The sequence below is a fragment of the Schistocerca piceifrons genome, chromosome 2, assembly GCF_021461385.2.
Source record: "Schistocerca piceifrons isolate TAMUIC-IGC-003096 chromosome 2, iqSchPice1.1, whole genome shotgun sequence".
Lineage (NCBI taxonomy): Eukaryota > Metazoa > Arthropoda > Insecta > Orthoptera > Acrididae > Schistocerca > Schistocerca piceifrons.
The window spans coordinates 478,602,200-478,624,963 of record NC_060139.1 but is presented as its reverse complement, the minus strand read 5'-3'; the positions used below and the strand labels follow the sequence as shown (position 1 = coordinate 478,624,963).

The following is a 22,764-nucleotide window of genomic DNA, read 5'->3' as shown; positions in this document are numbered from 1 at the left end:
TTGTTTCTTTCTAGGTGCTGTCAATGACAGTATGCTTATGTGAGAAGGGGTCGATGTCGCAGCTGCTAATATCCAATGGAATGATCATTCCCTGACCATTACATTTTTACCCAGCACGAGTTCGTGAGGTATGACAACTGACGATTTGTATGTCCTAGTAGTATTACATTTTTCTCTTCTGCAATAATTTTTACACATTTGCATGCATTAGTTTGTTTCTAGGTGCACTCGATAATATTTTTAAGAACGACTATGATCTGGAAGCACTGCTAAGACGCTGTGCACCAATTGATATGTCGTCCTTGTATTTTACCAACAAGGACACTCGTGGTTTTCTACACAACTACCAAAAATTATTACTGACATCTGCAAGTGTCTATTCAGTATTGATACACATGTTGGTTATCAATATCATTTCATTTACCTCCTTTCCAGAGGTATTGCAACCATCCAGAAGCAGACTTGCACAAACAATACCACATCCAGACTCATCAGTGATGTGTTCACCACGTTAGCCAACACTGCATTCACTGCTATAACCCCAGCATAGTCCATCAATGATGCATTTATCGCATCCTGCGCCACTTCAGCATCGACCATCATCTCCTCAGCATCCGCCATCGCCTCATTCTTGTCCTAGCAGCAGTCCTCTGGTCCATCCTGCTAATGAGCTGCACATCCACTTTGAGCTACTGTGGTTGCTAGCGCTTTTGGGAACTAGATCTCTAATGCACACATGGGCAACTTCACGGTAGGTTACCGACACCCTGATACTTCCCTTAACATGTATCAGCCCGTTTTGGTAAGAGTGACCCCGGTGTTCCTTAGTGAAGTGCAGTCCAATTCTATGCAGTGCTCATGTACCCCAGAAAGAAGGTAGTAAAGGTTCTGAAGGAAAACCATTGTCCAACATATGGGGGGGGGGGGGGGGGAGGAGGGGACGGTGACAGTAAGAAAACGCAGGGCGACTATCAGAAAAAATTGGCCATTTCTCCGAAATACAGGAAAAAGGGTCCTGTAATGCACTCAGCCATATACTCCACATCAAAGTGTACTCACACATCTATGATCAAGTAACTGAGGGGTCCATCTTTATCCCTCTTCCAAGACATATCGCTGCTAAAAAGCGATGTATAAGGGCAGTCAAACGAAAACAAGAGGAATGGAAAAAAGTGAACTTATTATTTCAAAAACAATCTCCCCATAGCTGATAATACATTTCTCCCACTGTGACATGCGACGTTCAGTGCAGACATTTTACTGGGAAGCCATTACAAATCGCCCATACAGTCCTGATCTCTCCCCAAAAGATTTCCGTGTTTCTGGAGCCACGAAGAAAGACCTTCGTGGACATCAATTCGCTTCAGAGAAAAAGATGCATGCCTGGGTACAACCACGGTTCCACAGACAGCCACAAACATGTTTCCATGAGGGCATTAAACATCTCGTCTCACAGTTACAGCAATTACTTTTGAAATTATAAACAGTTTACTAACTTTTTCCATCTGTCTCTTATTCATTTGACAGCCCTTTATATTAACATGACCAACGGCCTTGCCGTAATAGTAACAACAGTTCCCGTCAGGTCACACAAGTTAAGTGCTGTCAGGCTGGGCTAGAACTTGGATGGGTGACCATCCCGTCTTCCGAGCGCTGTTGGCAAGTGGCGTGCACTCAGCCCTTGTGAGGCAAACTGAGGAGCTTCTACCATACCGTGAACTTACATATGGCTGGGAGAGCAGTGTGATGACCACATTCCCCTCCTTATCTGATTCCGGGACACCTTTGGCCTGAGGATAACACGGCTGCCGGTCGGTACCATTGGGCCTTCATGGCCTGTTCGGGCAGAATGCAGTTTTTAAATTAATATGATATTGCAGTGCCTGTGTTGTTCAGAAGTACGATGCAAAGTTCCTTCAGGTATGCATGCATACCTGAAGCAACAGGCACAGTAGCAACTACATCCGTTATGGAATACATGAAAGGTACACTGAGTGACAAAAGTCATGGGATAGCTCCTAATATCGTGTCAGACCACCCGCCCTGCGTAGTCCAGCAACTCTACATGGCATGGACTCGGCATTTCGTTGAATTTGCCTGAAGAAATACTGAGCCATACTGCCTCCATAGCCAACCACATTGCGAAAGTGTTGACAGTGCAGGATTGCAGAATTCCGTGCATGAACTGGCCTCTCATTACGTCCCATAAATGTTCGATGCAATTGACATCAGGTTATCTGGGAGGCCAAATCATTTGCTCGAAGTGTCCAGAATGTCCTTTGCACCAACTGCAAACTATTGTGCCCCAGTGACAAGACGAATCGTTGTTTCGGTACATGAAGGGCTGCAAATGGTCTCCAATTAGCCAAACGTAACCACTTCCAGTCAATGAGCGCTTCAGTTGGACCAAAGGATCCCGTCCATTCCATGTAAACACAGCCCACTCCATTATGGAGCAACCACCAGTTTGCATAGAGTCCTGTTGACATCTTGGGTCCATGGCTTCGTGGTGTCTAAGCCGCATTCGAACCCTACTATTAGCTCTTACCAACTGAAATCAGGACTCACCTGACCAGGCCTCAGTTTTCTAGTCGTCTGGGGTTCAACCGATATGGTTATGAGCCCAAGAGAGGCAATGCAGGTGATGATATGTTCTTAGCAATGGCACACTCATTGGTCATCGGTTTCCATAGCCCATTAACGCCAGATTTCGCCACACTGTCCTAATGGATACATTCATCGCACATCCCACATTAATTTTTGTGGTTATTTCACTCAGCGTTCTTTGTCTGTTAGCACTGAAAATTCTACACAAACGCCGCTGCTCTCGCTTGTTAAGTGAAGGCATTTGGCCACTGTGTCGTCTGCAGTGAGATGTAATGCCTGAAATTTAGTGTTCTCGGCACACTCTTGACACTGTGGATCTCAGAATATTGAATTAACTAACAATTTCGGAAATGTAATGTCCCACGTGTCGAGCTCCAACAACCATTTTGCATTAAAAGTTATTTCCTGTCGGGCAGCCATAATCACGTCAGTCACATGCATCACCTGAGTAAAAATGACAGCTCTGGCAATGCACAGACCTTTTATATCTTGTGTAAGCGATACTACAACAAACTGTATATATGCACATCGCTATGCCATGACTTATCAACTCAGTGTCTTCACATTGGCGAATGTGGACAACCGTCAGCTGTATAATGGGACTACTACTTTGCATCATCCTAATCAACACAGGCACTGCGACATCGTATTTATCCGCCGATACCAGGCAATCAACTTTCCATTAAAATGTCTCCCCTGTAGGGGAATACACATCATGAATGTAGGACTGCAGTTTGTAGACACATGGATGGCAACATATGGTAGTTTGGGCCTAGCCATGAGTGATGCTCAGATAACCTAATGGCTGTGCGACTGTTCCCAACAACTGAGAAATTGCTGTTCGACTCCCAGTCTGGCTCAAATTTTCATTGTCATTGCGGTATACAGCTGATGGGTGTCCATATTCGCAAATACATATACATTTCATGTAGCTTATATTAATGTCCAAAATACTGCCGAAGGTGACGAATTTTGCTTTGGATGGTCACTTTTAGTTTGTGATATAAATTATAATGTTCATTCTGAGCATACAACTACAGTGCAACTCCTTTGGGACTGGGGTATGGGTCGGAACGCATAAAAATTGGATTACACTGGGCAACAACCAAAAAAACGTCATGGGTTTCTCAGCTGATTTAGACCAATTTTGGTGTTCTGAGTCCGAATATCACATTGATTTTGCTCTATCAGGTCAACTTTTTGAGATACAGCCATAGGCCTACATGACCATTTTTCCCTGAAATGTAAGCCTTTTTATAGGCTTCAATATGCTAATATTAGGGGTTTTAAGGGGATTATTCAGGACATATGAAAACAAAAGAAGCCTTTAAGATTGTAACAGTTAATCATTCCAATAGACGCCTTTTTTTCTTACTATAGTATAAAATTTATTCTAATTTTTATTGTCTGACAGTCAACTGTATATTTCTATTACTATTTCAGATTGATATGGCTTCTGCGCGACGTTCATGCATGAATAATCCAGACGTTTTCTGCTACATCTGCGGAGAATACACGCTTTCAGTGGACAGGAAGAACATCACGGGATTTGTGAAGAACGCCTACCAGGCTTACTTTCAAGTCAAGCTGGGTGACGAAGATAAGCCCTGGGCACCGCACACGGTCTGCAAGAAGTGCGTGGAATACCTCCGGCGGTGGACGAAGGGCACGAAAACTTCACTGAAGTTTGGGATTCCGATGGTTTGGAGGGAGCCCTTGGACCATGCATCGGATTGTTACTTCTGCGCCATCAATACTACTAGCATCAACCGGAAGAATCGGCACAGCCTCCAGTACCCCGACCTTCCATCTGCCCGCCGTCAGGTTGCTCACTGCGAAGAAATTCCTGTACCAGCGTTCACAGAGCTTCCTAACATCGACGACGAGGCCACCACTGCAGACGAGGGAGAATATATAGCAGACGAGGAGTATGAAGCACAAGATGGTCGGCAGCTCTTTTCACAATGTGAGCTTAATGATCTTGTTCGGGATCTCAGCTTGTCGAAGACTTCATCCGAGCTGTTGGCCTCCAGACTCAAAGAGAAAAATCTACTTGGCGAGGACGCGCGTATCACTTTCTTTCGTAGAAGGCATGAGGACTACATGGGCTACTTCTGCCAGGAGGAAGACCTAGTGTACTGCCGAGATGTCGCCGGTCTTCTTGTTAAACTCGGGGCTCCTACATACGATCCGAGAGATTGGCGACTCTTTATTGACAGCTGCAAGCGCTCTTTGAAGTGTGTGCTCCTCCACAACAGGAACGAGTTCGCCTCAATCCCTCTTGCTCACTCCACAACTCTCGTAGAGAAATATGAAGCAGTGAAGTACGTGCTCGACAAAATCCAATATGAGCAGCACCAATGGATCATCTGCGTCGACTTCAAGATGGTGAACTTTCTACTTGGTCAGCAGTCCGGGTTAACGAAATACCCATGCTTTATATGTATGTGGGACAGTCGAGACAGAGCCCAGCACTATGTAAAGAAAGTGTGGCCGCCACGAGAGCAGTTAGTACCTGGTGCGAGAAACATCATAAACGAACCTCTTGTTGACCGGGAGAAGATATTGATCCCACCGCTACACATGAAGCTTGGGTTAATGAAACAGTTCACGCGTGCTCTGGACAAGGATGGGAGGTGCTTCCACTACCTGTGCCGAGCCTTTCCGCGACTGACCATTGAGAAGCTGAAGGCCGGCATTTTCGATGGGCCACAGATACGGCAGCTCATAAAGGACACAGAGTTCTAAAACTCCATGAACACGTTAGAGTGCGCCGCGTGGAAATCGTTTGTGCAGGTGGTGAACAACTTCCTGGGGAACACGAAGGCAGCAAACCACGCCAGACTCATCAGCAGCATGATAGAGGCCTTTCAAAAGCTCGGGTGTTTGATGAGTATAAAGATGCACTTCCTGTACTCGCACATGGAGAAGTTTCCTGAAAACCTTGGGGCGATGAGCGACGAGCAGGGAGAAAGGTTCCATCAGGACATGCGCCAAATGGAGGATAGGTACCAGGGGAGGTGGGACGCAGTCATGATGGCGGACTACTGCTGGATGCTGAAGAGAGACAACCCAGCAGCTGCTCACAAACGGGAATCGAAGAAACGCCGATTCATGCCGTGAACTCTGAACTTTTGTGTCACGTAACGCTCATTGTTATACTAATATTATGATAAATATGCTTATTTAATTTGATGGAGTAAATAAAAACTTAATGAATTTGCATACGTTGACTTTTATTTCTTGAGGAAAACGGAAAAAAATCTTCCGGGGTTTCTCAGCAGATGATACAAAGAAATTTGTTTTTTTTACGAAAAATCGATTTTAAAAATTTCTGTAGCAAAAAATCCTGACCTGATAGAACAAAACCAACGTCATTTTCGGACTCAGGGCATCAAAATTAGTCTAATTCAGCGGGAAAACCCTAGACTTTTTTAAAAAAATCTTTTTTTGTTGCCCCATGTTATCAGAAAGTACAGACAAATACGGATTTACATTAAAATAAATAATCTCTGAATTCTAAAATGACTACTATACGAGGTGTGGCTAGAAAAAAACCGGACTAGTACTGGTGAAACAATAAAACGAATGCAATAAGGCTGAAAGTCGCGTGGCCTGTCACGTGACTCTCGCTCCGCCTAATGCTCGAGTTTCATCTGCCTCCTGCACTCAGTCTGCCCGTGGCGTCTGTTTTAAGTAGTTGACGTTTTGTCTGTGCGTCGGAAAATGTTGAGTATACAGAAAGAACAGCGTGTTAACACCAAATTTTGTTTCAAACTAGGAAAATCTGCAAGTGAAACGTTTGTAATGTTACAACAAGTGTACGGCGATGATTGTTTATCGCGAACACAAGTGTTTGAGTGGTTTAAGCGATTTAAAGATGGCCGCGAAGACACCAGTGATGACACTCGCACTGGCAGACCATTGTCAGCAAAAACTGATGCAAACATTGAAAAAATCGGTAAACTTGTTCGACAAGATCGCCGTTTAACAATCAGAGCAGTGTCTGAGTTAACAGGAGTTGACAAGGAAAGTGTTAGGCAGATTCTTCATGAAAGTTTCAACATGAACAAAGTGTGTTCAAAAATGGTTCCAAAGTGTCTCACAATTGAACAGAAGGAACGCCGAAGAATGATTTGTTCTGACATCCTGGAAAACATTGAAAGTGATCCCACCTTCTTACAAAATGTTATTACTTGCGATGAATCATGTTTTTTTACTTACGATCCCGAAACTAAACGCCAATCGATGCATTGGAAAACTCCTGGTTCTCCACGACAAAAAAAAGCACGAATGTCAAAATCGAAATTCAAGGCAATGATGGTTGTTTTTTTTTGACATCAAAGGGATTGTGCACATTGATTGGGTACCAGAGGGACAAACAGTGAATCAGCATTACTACATTAGCGTCCTGGCTACCCTTCGTGAGCGAGTACGGAGAAAAGGGAACGATTTGTGGAGAAAAAAGTCATGGATCCTTCACCAAGACAATGCCCCAGCTCACAGTGCATTGTCAGTGAAGACGTTTTTGGCAAAACACAACATTCCCATCTTAGATCATCCACCCTACTCACCTGATTTGGCCCCCTGTGACTTTTTTCTTTTCCCTAAAGTCAAGTCAGCTTTGAAAGGAACTAGATTTGAGACTGTTGAAGCAGTAAAAGAAAAAGCGACGGAAGTAATGTATGGACTTACCGAAAATGATCTGCAGCATTGCTATGAACAGTGGAAAATTCGTATGGAGCGGTGTAGAGACCGAGGAGGAGAGTACATTGAAGGAGATAACATGAAATTGTAAATCATTGTAAATAAATGTTTTTTCCAGCATCAGTCCGGTTTTTTCCTAGCCGCACCTCGTATGTATGTACATTGTTCTCTGCAATAAAAACATTGCAATAAACTGCATAAAAGCTGTTATTATTACAGACTGAAAAAGAGCAATACTGAACAGTATGTATTTACCGTACTGTACCGTAAATACGTTATACACTGATCAGCCAGAACATTATGACCACCTACCTAATAGCCGGTATGACCACCCTTGGCATGGAAAGCGTCATGGCATGGAAGCAGTGAGGCCTTGGTAAATCACAGATGTGTTCGATCGGGTTCACATCTGGCGAGTTGTGGGGCCAGGACATCAACTGGGACTCGTCACTGTGTTCCTCGAACTACTCTGCCACTTTTCCGGCCTTGTTACATGGCGCATTATCTTGTTGAAAAATGCCAGTGCTGTTGGGAACATGATCGTCATGAAAGGGTGTACGTGGTCTGCTACCAGTGTACAGTACTCCTTGGCCATCATGACGCCTTGCGCGAACTCCAGTGGACCCATGGATGCCCATGTGAATGTTCCCCACAGCATAATTGGGCCGCTGCCTGCTTGTCACTGACCTGCAGCACAGGAGTCAAGGTGCTGTTCCCCTGGAAGACGACGGATTCGCCCCCCCCCCCCCCCCCCCCCAATTGGCATGATGAAGAAGGTATCGGGATTCATCAGACCATGCAATGCCCTGCCACTGCACCAACGTCCAGTGACGATGGCAACGCGCTCATTTCAGTCTTAGTTGACAACGTCGTTTGCTAATATTGGCATATGCATTAGTCGTCGGCTGCAGAGGCCCATCGTTAGGGTATTCGATGCAGTTTGTGTTCAGACACACTTGTACTATTCTCAGCATTAAAGGCTACTGTTAGTTCGGCCACAGCTCGCCGCCTGTCCTGTTTACCAGTCTTCCCAGCTACGACGTCCGACATCTGGATGTTGTTTCACATTGGTTTCGCTACACGTTGAAGACAGCTACCACACCACTCCTCAAACACCCGACAAGTCATACAGTTTCCAAAATGCTCGTCTGGACCATCACACTGTACCATCGGTCAAACTCAGATAGATCACGCGCCTTTCCCATTCCACACACTCTGGTAGCAACGCTCACTGATACTACTTCCACCGTGCGTGTCTGACTAGCAGTCATTCCTCGCCAGGTGACGCTGCTATGGCCTGAACGGATTTAAATCGATGGTAGGTTGGTGGTCATACTGTTCTGACTGATCAGTGTGTATGTACAGTACTGTAAAAATTGAAGGTAGCCTACACACCAGTAAAAAATTACTTAATATGAAGGTCAGCTATAGATTTTTGTGTATCAGATGAAATTATAGACTTACCTGCCGTGTTCCTCCATTTCTTGATCCACAAAATGTCCTTTGCTGCTGAGTTTGAATTCTGCTCGATGTACTGAAGGGCAATATTAAAAGCGTTCTTGGCGTCAGGGTGTGAACTCGGGGCAGGAGGTTCGTCATCATCACCGTCCGAGTCCACATTCACAGTTACTTTACAATTTTTTCCCAAAACAGCAACAAAAATATGGTTCTCATTGAGCTGTTCTCAGGTTTCACAGTCTTTGTCACATTGGGCAATCCGCTCTTCAACTTCACTGGCAGGGACATTCGGTTACACAGTTTGCGTATCTTTAATGATTTCCCGCTTCTTCTTGTTTTGCTCGCTTTCGATCTGATCACTTTGGGTCATAACTTCTGGCCAAAGAATACGCCATGATTTTCACAGTGTGTCAGGTGTTATTTCCTCCCATGAGTCAGCGATTCTATAGAAAGCATCTTTGACGTTGAGAGATTTCATAGCTTCAATACATTACAACCTTCCTGGGAATTTTCTTAAATTGAGCTGATGTACTTCCTGCAATACTGCCTCATTAACCATTCTATTACTCCCTGATCCATTGTTGGGCGACTGATGGGACATTTAGTGAAAGGGAGATAGCTTTGTGTCCCCTTTGTTTGAACCCTCCTCAGATAGATGTAATGTTGCGTTTTCCAACAGCAATAAGTCATGAACAGAAATATCTTCTTGTTTCCAGTTTTTTTTCCACTGACGGAACTAACCCGTCGGAAAACCAAGATTTGAAAAGATTACGGTCCATCCAAGCAGATTTTTAATTGCAGTAATAAACCGGCAAGGAAGATAAGTTAGTAGTGTTTTTGAATGTCCTAGGCCTCTTACATTTGCCAATAACGAACAGGGCAAGCTTGTGTTTACCAGCAGCGTTGCTGCGATGAGCAACAATTAGCCTCTCTCTCTTCTTTTAAATTTAGTTCCTGGCACGGTTTCATTTTATGCAGCGAGCGTTTTGTTTGGCAACATTTTATAGTTTAGGCCTCTTTCGTCTATGTTAAGACTTGGCAAGTACACAGTTCATTTTCCTCGACAATTTCATGACACTTCACAGAAAACTCCTTAGGCGCCTAAAATCAGGAGATAGAAACTGCATCCTTGGTAGAACCGAGCATGTCTGATATTTTGTTTCTGCTTCGGAAAATTGGTTTGATGTCGGCTTTTCGTAGAATTTTGCCAATGCGTTCGGTGACCCTTGTACATATGGTAACACAGCAATGCTCTGTGCCTCCTTCTCCTCTTCCCTATTAGTCTGCTGTGTTACCATATGTACAAGGGGTCACCGAACGCATTGGCAAAATTCTACGAAAAGCCGACATCAAACCAATTTTCCGAAGCAGAAACAAAATATCAGACATGCTCGGTTCTACCAAGGATGCAGTTGACAAACTACACACAGCTGGCGTGTATGAAATTGGTTGTGCGTGTGGATTAGTCTACATAGGTGAGACGGGACGTCCGATTAGCACAAGGCTCTCGGAACATGAAAGATATATCCGCCTGAAACAACACACTAAGTCAGCAGTGGCGGAACACCGAGACGAGTGCGGGAAACCAATATTTTTTCAAGAAGCCCGCGTCCTGGCGAAACAGCCTCTCTCTTTCAAAAGAAAGATTAGAGAGGCGATAGAAATAGCCAAAAGACCCGCCAACATGAACAGAGAGGACGGGTACAAGCTTCCGAGGTCTTGGCTGCCTGCAATAGCAGGGCTACGGAGCGGCTACAGAGCCGTGGCGGCCCATGCAGACACGTGGAGAGCCGCAGTAGTGGTCGCGAGTACACAAAGCAATGGCACGCCGCAGCCGGCTTCTGGACAGCATGGAAACAGTGTGACGTCACAGCCATCACCTGTTCGCTATTCGTCCGTCTCCTCCAATGGGGTGGATTAATATAAAGACCAATAGAAAACAGCTATTTCAGCCAATGACAGATAATAAAGGAAACACCAATAAAGTATACCTTTCACCCCTCCTCCTCCTCCTTTTACAGCCAATCAAGCAACGACACGGTTTTCTCGTGCAGCTATTTAAGGAATCAGGTGTGTTCATTTAGCAGTTAACGTAAGGCCCTGATGAAGGCTAGCTGCAACGCTGGCCGAAACGTTGGCGCATTTTAAATTATGACGATGCGGTCTGATACCCTGAAGAATTTTATTGAAGAAGACAACGGCCGCGGAAGCCTACGCTTACATGAACAATATGCATTACTCACGAGTGCACTTCATGCTATGCCTCCCTGATTGCTGAAGAATTACAACGATGAGATTCAGACTCGTATTGTTTTCCGCAAATGACTGACAATTACCCTGAAACACTGCCTTATACTTGGAAACTGAGTACTGTATGTCACAACATTTCAGTCTGGTAAATTTATAGCAGGGCACATCATTCACACACACATCGATATCCTCTTCATAATGGCCATCTAACACACCTTAAACTTCGCATATAGTTTTAAATCCAATATTATTTTCACAAACCTGTCGGAATTTATTTTATAACAGTTGTGCTATAGACCCACTAAGACTTAAGTTTTCTTTCGACGTCATTACCATGCTGAACTGTTTCTGACAGAAGGATCCGTACCTTTTCAAGCTTGTCAGTTATGCTGCTGAAAAAACACAAGTTAACAGACACACACTATACGCCAAGTCTTTTTCAACACTGCGTCACTTAACATTTACTGAAGAATTTCAACTGAAGTTTCATCTTAGTCCAGAACATTAACTACTGAAGTAAAACCATCAAAATTTTCTGCATGATAATGGACTGCAGCGAGTCAAGTTCCTCACCGCGTTATTCCTGGGATGGGTGAAGTGGAACGTTGGAGATTTTCTGTCTTGAATGCGTGAATTCTTCTCGGCGACTTAATAAACACTCTTTTCCCAGTAGAAATCTATTATTCACATTAGGATATACTGCTCTAATTTCTTCACGTAGTCTGTGTAAGCCATGCACAATGCACGTACCATGGATCATTTTAGGGAACTAACAACAAGACCTGCCACTGTCTTCATAACTATATGCAGCAGCCTGTGTTATTAACAGTAAATCATTGTCGAACTTCACACCATCTGGCTATAAAATTTGCCTTGCTTCATTAAATAGCCTCGGAACGCACATGGCTCACAGTAAGTCATTTCTTCGCTTGTTAGGAAAATATTTCTTCGAAATCACCTCACTTCATGGTTTAATACGGCGACAATGGCATTCCCAGCTTTCCTGCCAGTAGAGTCGAAGTTTCGCGTAACGTAATCCAGATTTTCTTGTTTCACCTACAGAACGAATTTGTCATATAGGTTTTTGATAACACTTTGGAAGATACCGCTCAACTTTGACTCTTCGAGAGTGTCAAGATTTGAATATTTGAGGAAACTTTCCTAACATTGGCAAGGGCGTACCTAGGATCTGAACTAGGGGGGGCAGGTTATACTAGTCTCAGGAAACAAGGACTCGAGACAACATACAGCACTTCTTATTAAATAAAACAAACCAGTGAAAAACTGCTTTTAATAAACATTTTAAATACAAGAATGCACTTGTACAATCCGAGAAAACATGCAGCATTTCTTATTAAATAAAACAGTAAACTAGTGAAAAACTGCGTATATCTTCTAGGGGGGGGGAGGCAGCTGCCCCCCCCCCCCCCCTGTCCCTCGCTGGGTACGCCCATGAACACTGGATTATTTACCTTCGAAAGAGTTCTGTCGACTAACGCAAAAGTACTGATGTGTCAATCGACTGTTTTTAACCCGTAACTGGTACACCTATAAATTGTAACACATAAGGTACATCTGGGTCCTCGGGACCCACCCAAGTTTTGAGTATATTTTGGTAAAAAAAACACATTTAAATGAAATTTAAATATGAAACTTTTATTAATGTTTTGTTACTAATGTTTTAAAACCACATTCCTCATTTATGGTCATACCTTAAAGATGTTACAAAAAAGGACAATAAACTGCATAAAATACGAAATGTGAAAAATATACTTTTGGAAAGTCCTGCACATCAGTTACAAATAGTAAGATAGACAACTGAAACTTCACGTTTAAACACAAAATGTACTATGCTTCACAACAGTAAGCCAGAAGAAAAGTTCAAAATCAATATAAAAATTTCTGCAGGCACAACTTTTGGATAAATTTTAGTACATTTCTCAGCTAAATGACTATGTGATCTTTGAAAATAGCAGAAATTATGACAAAATATTAGGTTTCAATTATACAGCATCTTCACCAGTCCATTTCAGTTATTTCATTCATCCAGACTACCGAAACAGTTTGGACATAAAGCAGTGGAACATTCCAAACATAATGGTGTTCGACATCTGGCACACGCCCGGGATGCTTTCCTGTCTTTTTTAGATGGGCACACTGAGCATCTTTTCCTCTTCGATTTAGTAGCACCAGCTTCACTGTGAACCTGGGATGTTCCTGATGCCTTGGAGGGGGTCATGCCTAGAATATCACAAATGGAATTTCGGATATCTTTTCTCAAAAATGGAGAATCCAATCTTCTTTTCATACAATCACTTATGAGTTGTGTACCTAGTTCAATGAGGAATTCTCTGCGTGTCACATCATCAGTATCTTCTTTCCCATGGTACAAAACAAAAGCATTTACACCTGCTATATCTAGCATAGTGTAGAAGACTGCCATAGGCCACCGCCTTGTTCTTCTAGAAGTCGTGTAATTATGCGTCTTTTCGTCAAGTGCGTCAACTCCACCTTTTGTTTTATTGTAGTCATGGATTATTTCAGGCTTATTTTCCACCATACATTCTCCATGGTGCATTGTCGATATCAGGTTGACAACCTTGTTCTTTTTGGGGACGTGTGAAAGTATTGTTACAGAACCAGAGTATCCGTAGATTGAAGAAGACACATTTCTGCCCTTTGCTGTTGAAAAGCTTGGTGGTAGCTCAGCCTTGTTCTTTCTCATGGTGCCAATATAAGTCAAATTACAGTTCGACAACTCATTGACCAACTCCACACTTGAGAACCAGTTGTCCCCTGTCACATTTCTGTTACTTCCCTTGATTGGTTCAACCAACCGCATGACAACAGCTGTTGGTAAGAGGACACGGCGCGGGATGGCTACAGCTGATTTTCCCGAATATATCTCTGCATTCAAACAGTAGTGCATTTTGGCATCAGCTAGAATAAATATTTTTATACCGTATTTCCGTGGCTTGGATGGAATGTACATCCTAAATGGACATCTACCACGGAATCCTACAAGCATTTCGTCAACAGTGACGTACTCTCCGACTGAATAGTTTTCTTGACAAGCTTCTATCAATGAATTGAAGAGCCAAGAGATGTGGTACAGTTTATCTGTGAGTTTCCTTGCGTCACGGGTTGCTGCATCATCAAAACGAAGGCAACGTAATAAAAACAGCAAACGTTTCAAGGGCATAGTTGCCCTAAAAATTGGTCTACCAGTGCCGTTTGTAGCATATAAACCATTCAGATCTTCGTTGTTTGACTTGAAGGCTCCCCACAAATAACAAAGACCTATGACAGCTTTTATTTCAGTACTGTCTGTTAGATTTGAAAAAGAATTCTTTTTTGACTCAGGTGGCAATGACATAATCTTTTCATTGGTTCTGAGTACTACCTCTGCAATCATTTCTTTGCTGAAAAGTAGTTCCCAAAATGCTAGAGGGGTCTTTTCTGTTACCTGTCTAGCTGCATTACGTATGCCAGGAAAGTGAATTGGAGCAATGATGTTGGTTTGAGAGGTTCTTCCACGTATGCTGGGTGTTGTTGACCACTTGAATCTGTTTCTTCCATAGATATAATTAGTTCCAGATTGTTCGTTGTTACTGTCTCCATCATCACTTTCATCACTTCCAGTTTCATGTTCACTAATTTCATAGTCACTGTCGCTTCCACTTATGTCTTCAATATCACTGTCCAATGGTTCGTTCAGATTATCTGTAGTATCTTCCTCGCTCATTTTTCTGAAGCACTACACCGTAAATCCAAGATACCGGAAATAATGCCACGAAAAGAAAACTTTCACTAACGGTACACCTGGGTCCACGGGACCCGATCACCTTTATAGAAACAAAACTAACAAAGAAACGCCTGCAACAATGTTGTGGGCTGGTAGCCAGTTGATTGTTAGGAGAGTACAGGGAGAGGGAAGTCAGTGCTACCACACACATCACGGAGCTGGAAAAAAGAAATTTCGCTCGGGTCCCTGGGACCCAGGTGTACCAGTTACGGGTTAACAAACGATTGGTTATTCGCTCAGTCTTATTTTAGTCGAATTAAAACAACCGAATGAAACTAGTCTCAGCAGCCATGTCAGCCATAATGACTTTTCACTCACCGTGTTTGAGTGGTTCAATTCAGTGAGAGACAAGCGACTGAAACACGTCTCCGTCCGTTGCGACCGTTATACGATGTTTTCACTCGATGGGTTTGAGTGATTTTACTTACATACTCTTCCAGCCGTTTCGATTGTGCATGAAACATGACTCGGGTTGACAACTTTTTTCGAGACAAAGTATCTTATTTCAAGGAAATGTGAATAAAAAGTTTATTTCTAAAAATAAAGCACATTCAGAATGTTTGTATTTACTTACTGGAATACGAATTTTCGTAATTGTGGAATTAAATACAAATTTTTGGTTGGTGTAGGATTTTTAATATCTGGCATTGCACTGTAAATTTGTATGTATACAAATGAACAATCACTTTTTAACACGTTTCTGTTTTGTTCTTGTGTCTCTCCCGGTACAAATTTTGCCGTTGGTTTTGGACTGGTTTCTCGGTAAGCTAGGGACTTTGAGCTTTCAACATAGCTCAGAAGTAAACGATACTGTAACATCAACTCGCTTTCGAGTGTGTGGCGGACAGTACTTTATTTTTCGGCATGTCTGTTCGGTACAAATTATGCAGTTGTTTTCAAACTAATTTCCCGATAATCTAAAGACTTGAAACTTTCAACTTAACTCAGAACTGGATGACAATGCAACATCCTTTCTTTTCTGGTACGTGACGAAGAGTATGTACTTTGTGTACCACTGCTATTTCCCTGTTTTCTTGTTCCAGTAGCGAATGAGAACGATTGCTGTTATTCTTTCTAGTTTTTACATTCGCGGTCTTCTCGCGAAATACACCTATGAGGAAGTAATATATTGGTTCACTCATTTGAAGAGAAACTGAAAAACCTGAAGTTTAGCATATGTCGTGCTGTAATCTCCTCAAAATGTTGAAATAAACTAAAAAATTTCACACATACGAGACTGAATAGCATAAAATAACAAACTAGAAAAACTTTTGAATATAACACGGTTTTAAAACGGACTAAGAAATAATAAATAATCTCTCCTAGCCTCCTAATGCCATACAGATAGTCGTGAAAATTGGAGTTTGTGAATTTTTAATACTTATGACACTATCTGTACAGCCGAAAATGTGGGGCGTACGTATGCAGCTGGCGGCAGTTTCCTGTACAAAATATTTACCTTCCAAACAAATAAATGGCTGAATATTCAAATGATTTTGCATTTGTAGACTCATCGAGCATGGCCTATAAAACGGTGTACAAACTCTCGCTAAAATGAGTCGAGGTTCCTTTCTTTTTCATACTTCCTTAAGGGAACAATTGCGCTCACCTTTGTTCGCCCAACTAGGGCTGCAAATACGTCCGCTTTCCCCGGATTGGTCATTTTTAATTTTGAGGGCGTACAAATCAGCGCTGGTGGGATTTTTATAGAATTGTTCGGTGTAAACCTGAACCTTTTTCGTGCCTGTCGAAATTCGAGCAACAACAGGCCACCATACGACGGTCATCGAACTGGAATATCGCTTAGATAACCTGTGTGCTACAGACGACGCACGCATTTAATGTGACCATTCGCCCCCCTTTTTTCGTTATAGTCAAGATTTTTCTGGCCCTGTCCCAAATTTTTTCAAAAGCAGTTCGGGGCACCTATTTGTCACGGGTTTAACAATTGTGAAACGATTTATTCCGAGTTGTGTGTTCATTTCACCTGAATCGGTATTCTGTTACTGAAAGGGTATTTTCCCAAATGAAAAATTTGGGACAGTGACAAAGCACAATTCGTAGTGAAGCTACGAAAACAGTGATAGTGACTAGAGTGAATTATTACGACACGATTTGAATGTTTTCTTATGGCTGTTGAACACACATGTGGACGAAAGTTTACAGCACTGAAATATACAGTGTGTCTGCTCGCACTCCATCTTAGAAGATACTAATAAAATATAAAATAATGTACTTTTTGTAACAAAGTGATAGTGTGCATTTATTACGTTCAGTCCATACTTTTTGTAATATCAAAATTGTTAATGTGTCTTGAATTTGGATCTAGAAAATATGGCCACCTTAACACACTGATCTCTTAAGCGGCTAGTAGCACCTTAGGTGTGTATGAACATTATGCCGCAAACCGCGCTTCTCTACCTATCCCCATTTCTGAAATCTATCTGATGAAAGATTGTGTACATAATTTTGGAACACCCTATATCTTCCATACTACTTTATTGAGACAATGAAAAGTCGCCGACAATGGCCGATCGCATACACCACGACGCCGCCGCGCCCGCCAGACAACAATTGCCTTCTACTCATTGAGCTGTATAAAACTGATTTCCAGAACGAGATTTTCACTCTGCAGTGGAGTGTGCGCTGATATGAAACTTCCAGGCAAATTTAAACTGATTTCATTTACGTTCGTTGTTCTTATTGCAAATTAGCACTAGGTATGAATGTGAACGATTTCATAATGCAGTGTCACAAATCAATGTTTTTCTCATGTGTAATCTGTGACTGCTGATGGGTAGGAGGCGCGCGCCCGCTGGCATTATTATAATCCGTTCATCATAAGAATAAACTTGATGTAAACGAGATGATTGGTCAGAAGCCGTAGCACACGTACACTGGTGTTGTTGCGCTCTTGGATGTAGATCCTAGTTATGTAACGATAACGTGTTGCGATTTTCTTCTAAGGAGCGTATTGTGGGAGATCTGTAGTGTAATTTTTCATTCTCCTTAAAAATTAAATGGTATTCGAAGCTGTATTGCTCCTCTGCTCGTCTCTTTTTATGTGTGAACTGCAGCTGGCCACTTCACTGCAGGCTAGCTGTACCAGCTGACCGGCCAGTGCTGCCCAAGTTAAATGCGCCGGTAAAGCTGTTTTCCCATGTTATCGCTAAGTCGATGTGCGCGTAACGCACAGCACTAAACGCGCCCCCTATTATCGTACTTGACAGTACTCTTAGGCCGGGGCCACACGAACGGAATAGCTGTGGAACGTCAGACGCGCGGTAAATGACCGCACCGCTATGGCGCATGCGGTAGATGCAGCAGTCCACACGGGGCGGAACGTCTGGGGCTGCGGAATTTTGCCGCTTGCCAACCGCATCGCCCATAGCGAGACGGAAAACCCGCTGCGGCACACGCAGCGCTATGGGTCATGAAAATCAATTGGGCATTTCACACGGGCGGTGCGACAGGTGTGCGGAGAAGAGCCAGCTGACAGCAGTCAATGCTGGGAGCGGAGAAGAGTGGCCATTTGCAGCAGGCAGTTGCGTGCTCCGTTCCGTGTGACTACAAAGTGACTTCCACGATGTGCCCACTAGACATTGAGGAAATAGATATGGAGATTCTGATACTGGAAGTGGAAAAAAGGCCTTGTATTTGGGATGTAAGGACCGAGGAATACAAGGACAGAAATAAGAAGGAATACAAGGACAGAAATAAGAAGGATGCAGCACGGCATGACATCTGCTGTGCATTATTCGATGATTTCGCAGATCATTCAAGCACAGAGAAAAAAATCCGTTGGTAAGTTTTTTGTCCACTATTAGAATAATACAACTGGTTAAAAGATCACTCTGAATTGTAACATAGCGAATTAGTTTTCTGGAACTCGCTAAGTATTTTTGTTTAGATTGCTGAACAATGATAAGTGATGAGAAAGCCCTGCATTTCTATTATTGTTGACATGTTACACATTGATAATGTAACAACAATGCACAAATATAACAATAGAAAAGGACAGCATATTTGGACAAAAATGTGTAAGAATTGGCAATAATGGAATCGATTCTTTTGCATCGCATGAATTAAGCCACATCATCGTCTTGGGCAATTACAATATTGGATAGAGTGATAAATCACTAAAAATAGAACATTAAACAAACCAGGTTCAGTAAGCACTGCTCTGAAACAAGTTTCTGGATAGTGTATGAAAGAGTCAACAATAGCTGATTAGTTAGTTTTATTAAGTCTCAGGTGAATTTACAGGTGTAATTACCGATAATAACAAGCTAGAACAATAAAATTAATAAAACTGTAAATATTAAGGAAAATGCATAAAAAAGTTCATTTTCTGCTCTATGTAACACCTCAGATTTTGCTGTCCTGCCAAGGCACTTTACCAGCCTCACTTACAAAATAATTTGCCACTACATCTCTGTTTCTTATTGCTGACACACTTCTTCTTCATCGAAGTTTGTTGCAGTCTCAAATCCATTCACAATAAATGTGTCTTCAATTTGGTGCCCATCTCTCTCGCGCACATAATTATGCAGAACACAACATGCTTTTGTTATGTCAACAGCAAGATCCAATTTCACATTCGTGGCTCGCTGGATCACGCGCCATTTGTTCGACAATATGCCGAAGGAACATTACGTACCTACGAGCCCGTGACAAACGGTAGTTGAAAATTCTCTTCTCGCGTGTCAACATTTTACCACCATATGGTCGTAGTACGTGTTCTGAGAGTCCAAATGCTTCGTCACCAACAAACACATACGGTGTAACTATCCCAATGGCATTTGGTAAGCCAGAGGGCTCTGGTATACACACTGTATTTCCGTTCAGACGTTTCCACAGGGTAGATTTTTTAAAAATTGTGCTGTCTGAATCTTTTCCAAACGAGCCAATGTCAACAAAAACGAATCTATAATCTGAGTCTGCCACTGCTAAAAGAACAATGGAAAAGAAGTCCTTATAATTATAAAACAGTGAACCACTCGTCTTAGGTTTGACCAACCGAATGTGTGTGCCATCGATTGCCCCTATGCAATTTGGGAAATTTGCACGGATTTGGAATCCATTGGCAATATTCTTCCATTCCTCCTCTGTCGGCTGAGGCAGACACTTGTCACGCAGGCAGCCCCAAATCGCACAGCACACTTTCCTCACTATGTCACTGGCTGTTGACTTGCCTATTCTGTATGTATAGTGCAGATCAACTATGTGACAACCAGTAGCCAAATACCTAAAACCAAAGATATAAATGTATAAAAATTACGTTCAATATTTAGTCATTATTTAATGATGTTAAAGATTTTAAAGTTACGTTAAATTTCCGTTTCTTTTTTTCTCCTTTGTAGACCAGAAAGCACAACAAAAGTGGCGTAACATTAGGGATTATTATCGGAAATATGTAAGGAAAGTGAAGAAATCTGGTTCAGAAGCAGTAAGAATATTAAAATACGAGTACGCTGACCAGCTGGGGTTCTTGGCAACTGTTCAGAGGTTCAGTTTCAAGTCTACAGGAAGACGAAATTCAGCACTTGGAACATCCTTTGGAATTTTCCCTGGCGGAAGACGACACCGGCAATCCAGTAACATCAGTTGACGCCTCAACACCTGAGCAGATTTCAGTAGACTCATCAGTTCCACAAAAGAAAACGAAGGTGAGAAGCGTGAAAACAGATCTTGAAGATAAATTATGCAAATTTCTGGATAGTCCTCCAATTCGTTCTCCGTCCGCTGAGGACGAAGACAAATCGTTTTTTGGTTCCTTGTTGCCCACGCTGCGTAAGTTTGATTTAGACCAAAAACTAGAATTACGTATGGAAGTTTTACGCCTACTTCAGCTCATCCGAAACGCAAAATCGTAACAATTTCATGGCTGTTATGCAGCGTGTCATTAACCTATGCAACATGCACCAACGCATGCAGTTAGCCCAGGACATTTCCAAACATTACATACACAAGGAAATATGTACAACCAGCGTGCAGCTCCTCAATTACTGCAGATGCATCTCAACTGTATCGAGCTGAAAGAGTTCTGACGTCTAGAGAACAATCGCCTTCTATTTCACCAAAGTTTATTGATTCTGACTCGTGAGTAGAGGGTTTTTGCAGAAAAGTGAATTAAAAGGAGTTACTTTCCCTTTTTGCATGTCCATTCTGTCAATTTCACTTACAGTTAATTGATGTTTCTTATCCTCAAAAGACATATTTACATGTAACATTTCATTCAATATCAATAAAGAAAAGATAATTAAACTTGTTCGTTTATTGACCTAATCATTATCTTTTTAAAAAATTGAAATGAAAGTGTTGTTAAAACTAGTGATAGACATTACTGGGTTTCTTTAATTTTAGCTGAGATAATTTTTGGCTGAGACAGGATACTTACACATTAGAATTTACTTACGTTAAAGTTATAGCCAGCATTTCCATTGAAGGTATAGCGAGTCTCATGTTCGTGTCTTGCCTCTGTAAAGCGTTTCTAAGCGTATGATGTAATTCATCGAAGCTTGAGAAAGACATTCGGAAATAGTTGAAAAATTTCATTTCCTCCTCTCGTAGCTCGTTAAATATAACGTAAAACGCTCCTTGCAACAACCGACTACTCACTACTGGATGCACCCAGTACTTTCGGTGTATTTTTCTCTTTTTCAGTATTTTTAACCCTACGTATGCCATTACTGCACAGTGTCGAGCATCCATCGCGACTACCAGCTTAAAATAAAGGAGAGAAGAATTCAGTCTATTTGCTTGGCCTCCTCGCGGCTACGAAGCGAACTATGTTCATTCTAAGAACATTTCGCGCTGTACTAGAATGAAAAGTGTATTTTTTTTTCGCGTCTCTATTGTCCTTTAATCGCAAGGTAAACAGTTACCAGGTCGACTTCACTTACTTTCTTAAAAATTGTGTTGATAATAGTTATTTAATGTTTCGTGAATGAAACAGTGTAGACAAGAAAAAATGACACATACAGCAAATAGCTAACTCTGCACCTGAATCTGCAAATGTCTTTTTCTACTTTTAAAATGATGAACCTCTTAAAGATGCAACGTTAACATAAAGTGTGACTGTAAATGCCTTCATAGAAGACATGCGGAAAATAAACACGGCACAACTCTGCATTGTGAGCGAGAATAGCCTCGAGCGTGGCGCGCCGTAGGCAGCTGCGGCCAAGCGCCGATATAGATCACTCGATTACTCGAGACTGGAAAGAGATATGGCTCTCCTTCCAGTGTTAAAAACAATTTAGATATCTTAGCTACAATTCGTACGCAGCATTATACGACCTCAAATGCACCAAACGCAAAGTAGCCAAAGACGACATTTTTTACTGCAAACTTTTCAAAATACGCGCTGTATTTTACTTAATTATGAAGTATCACGATAACCATGGGCAGCAGCGAAAATAAAACCAGTTCATTATCAAGCTGTGATATCAGGCTATAATATGCGTAAAAATAATTTTTTTTCGTCGAATAGTTTCCTCATAATCGAATGAGAGAGATTGCGTAGCGCAGAACACAGACGAATTCCAAAAAAGTGGTTTTTAATTGTTTACACGAAAAGTTTAAGTTGTAATGAGAAGCTAACTACATGGACGGATGTAGCTTTCCTTCGTCTACATGAAACAATTTTTTTCGAGACAAAATAGATGACTAGATATTTGGCTCTCCGCACGAACATTCCGCAGCTAGCCGCATGGCTAAATAACTAACCGTTGCGGAAACAATCCGCTCGTGTGGCCCCGGCCTTAGACAGCTTGACTGCCTTCTCACGTCACACGGAAATCCATGGAGGTTCCAGCAAACGCGGAAGAATACATAGTGCAATGTTTGCATCAGGTTTATTTTTATGATAAACGGATTATAGCAGTGAAACGAAAGCGAGGAAACATTCCCCATCTTACGTCCCCCCTCTCCGCGGA

The 22,764-nt window shown here is 42.2% G+C and overlaps 1 protein-coding gene across 1 annotated transcript in view; it reads left to right on the top strand.

The window, feature by feature from the left end:
• Positions 1-736: 736 nt before the first annotated feature.
• Positions 737-22,764, top strand: part of LOC124775501 (RNA-binding protein 25-like) — a 76,762-nt gene continuing 54,734 nt past the window's right edge. Inside the window, exon 1 of the mRNA XM_047250333.1 lies at positions 737-751. Coding sequence (XP_047106289.1) covers positions 737-751 — 15 coding nt within the window. The remainder of the gene's footprint in view (positions 752-22,764) is intronic.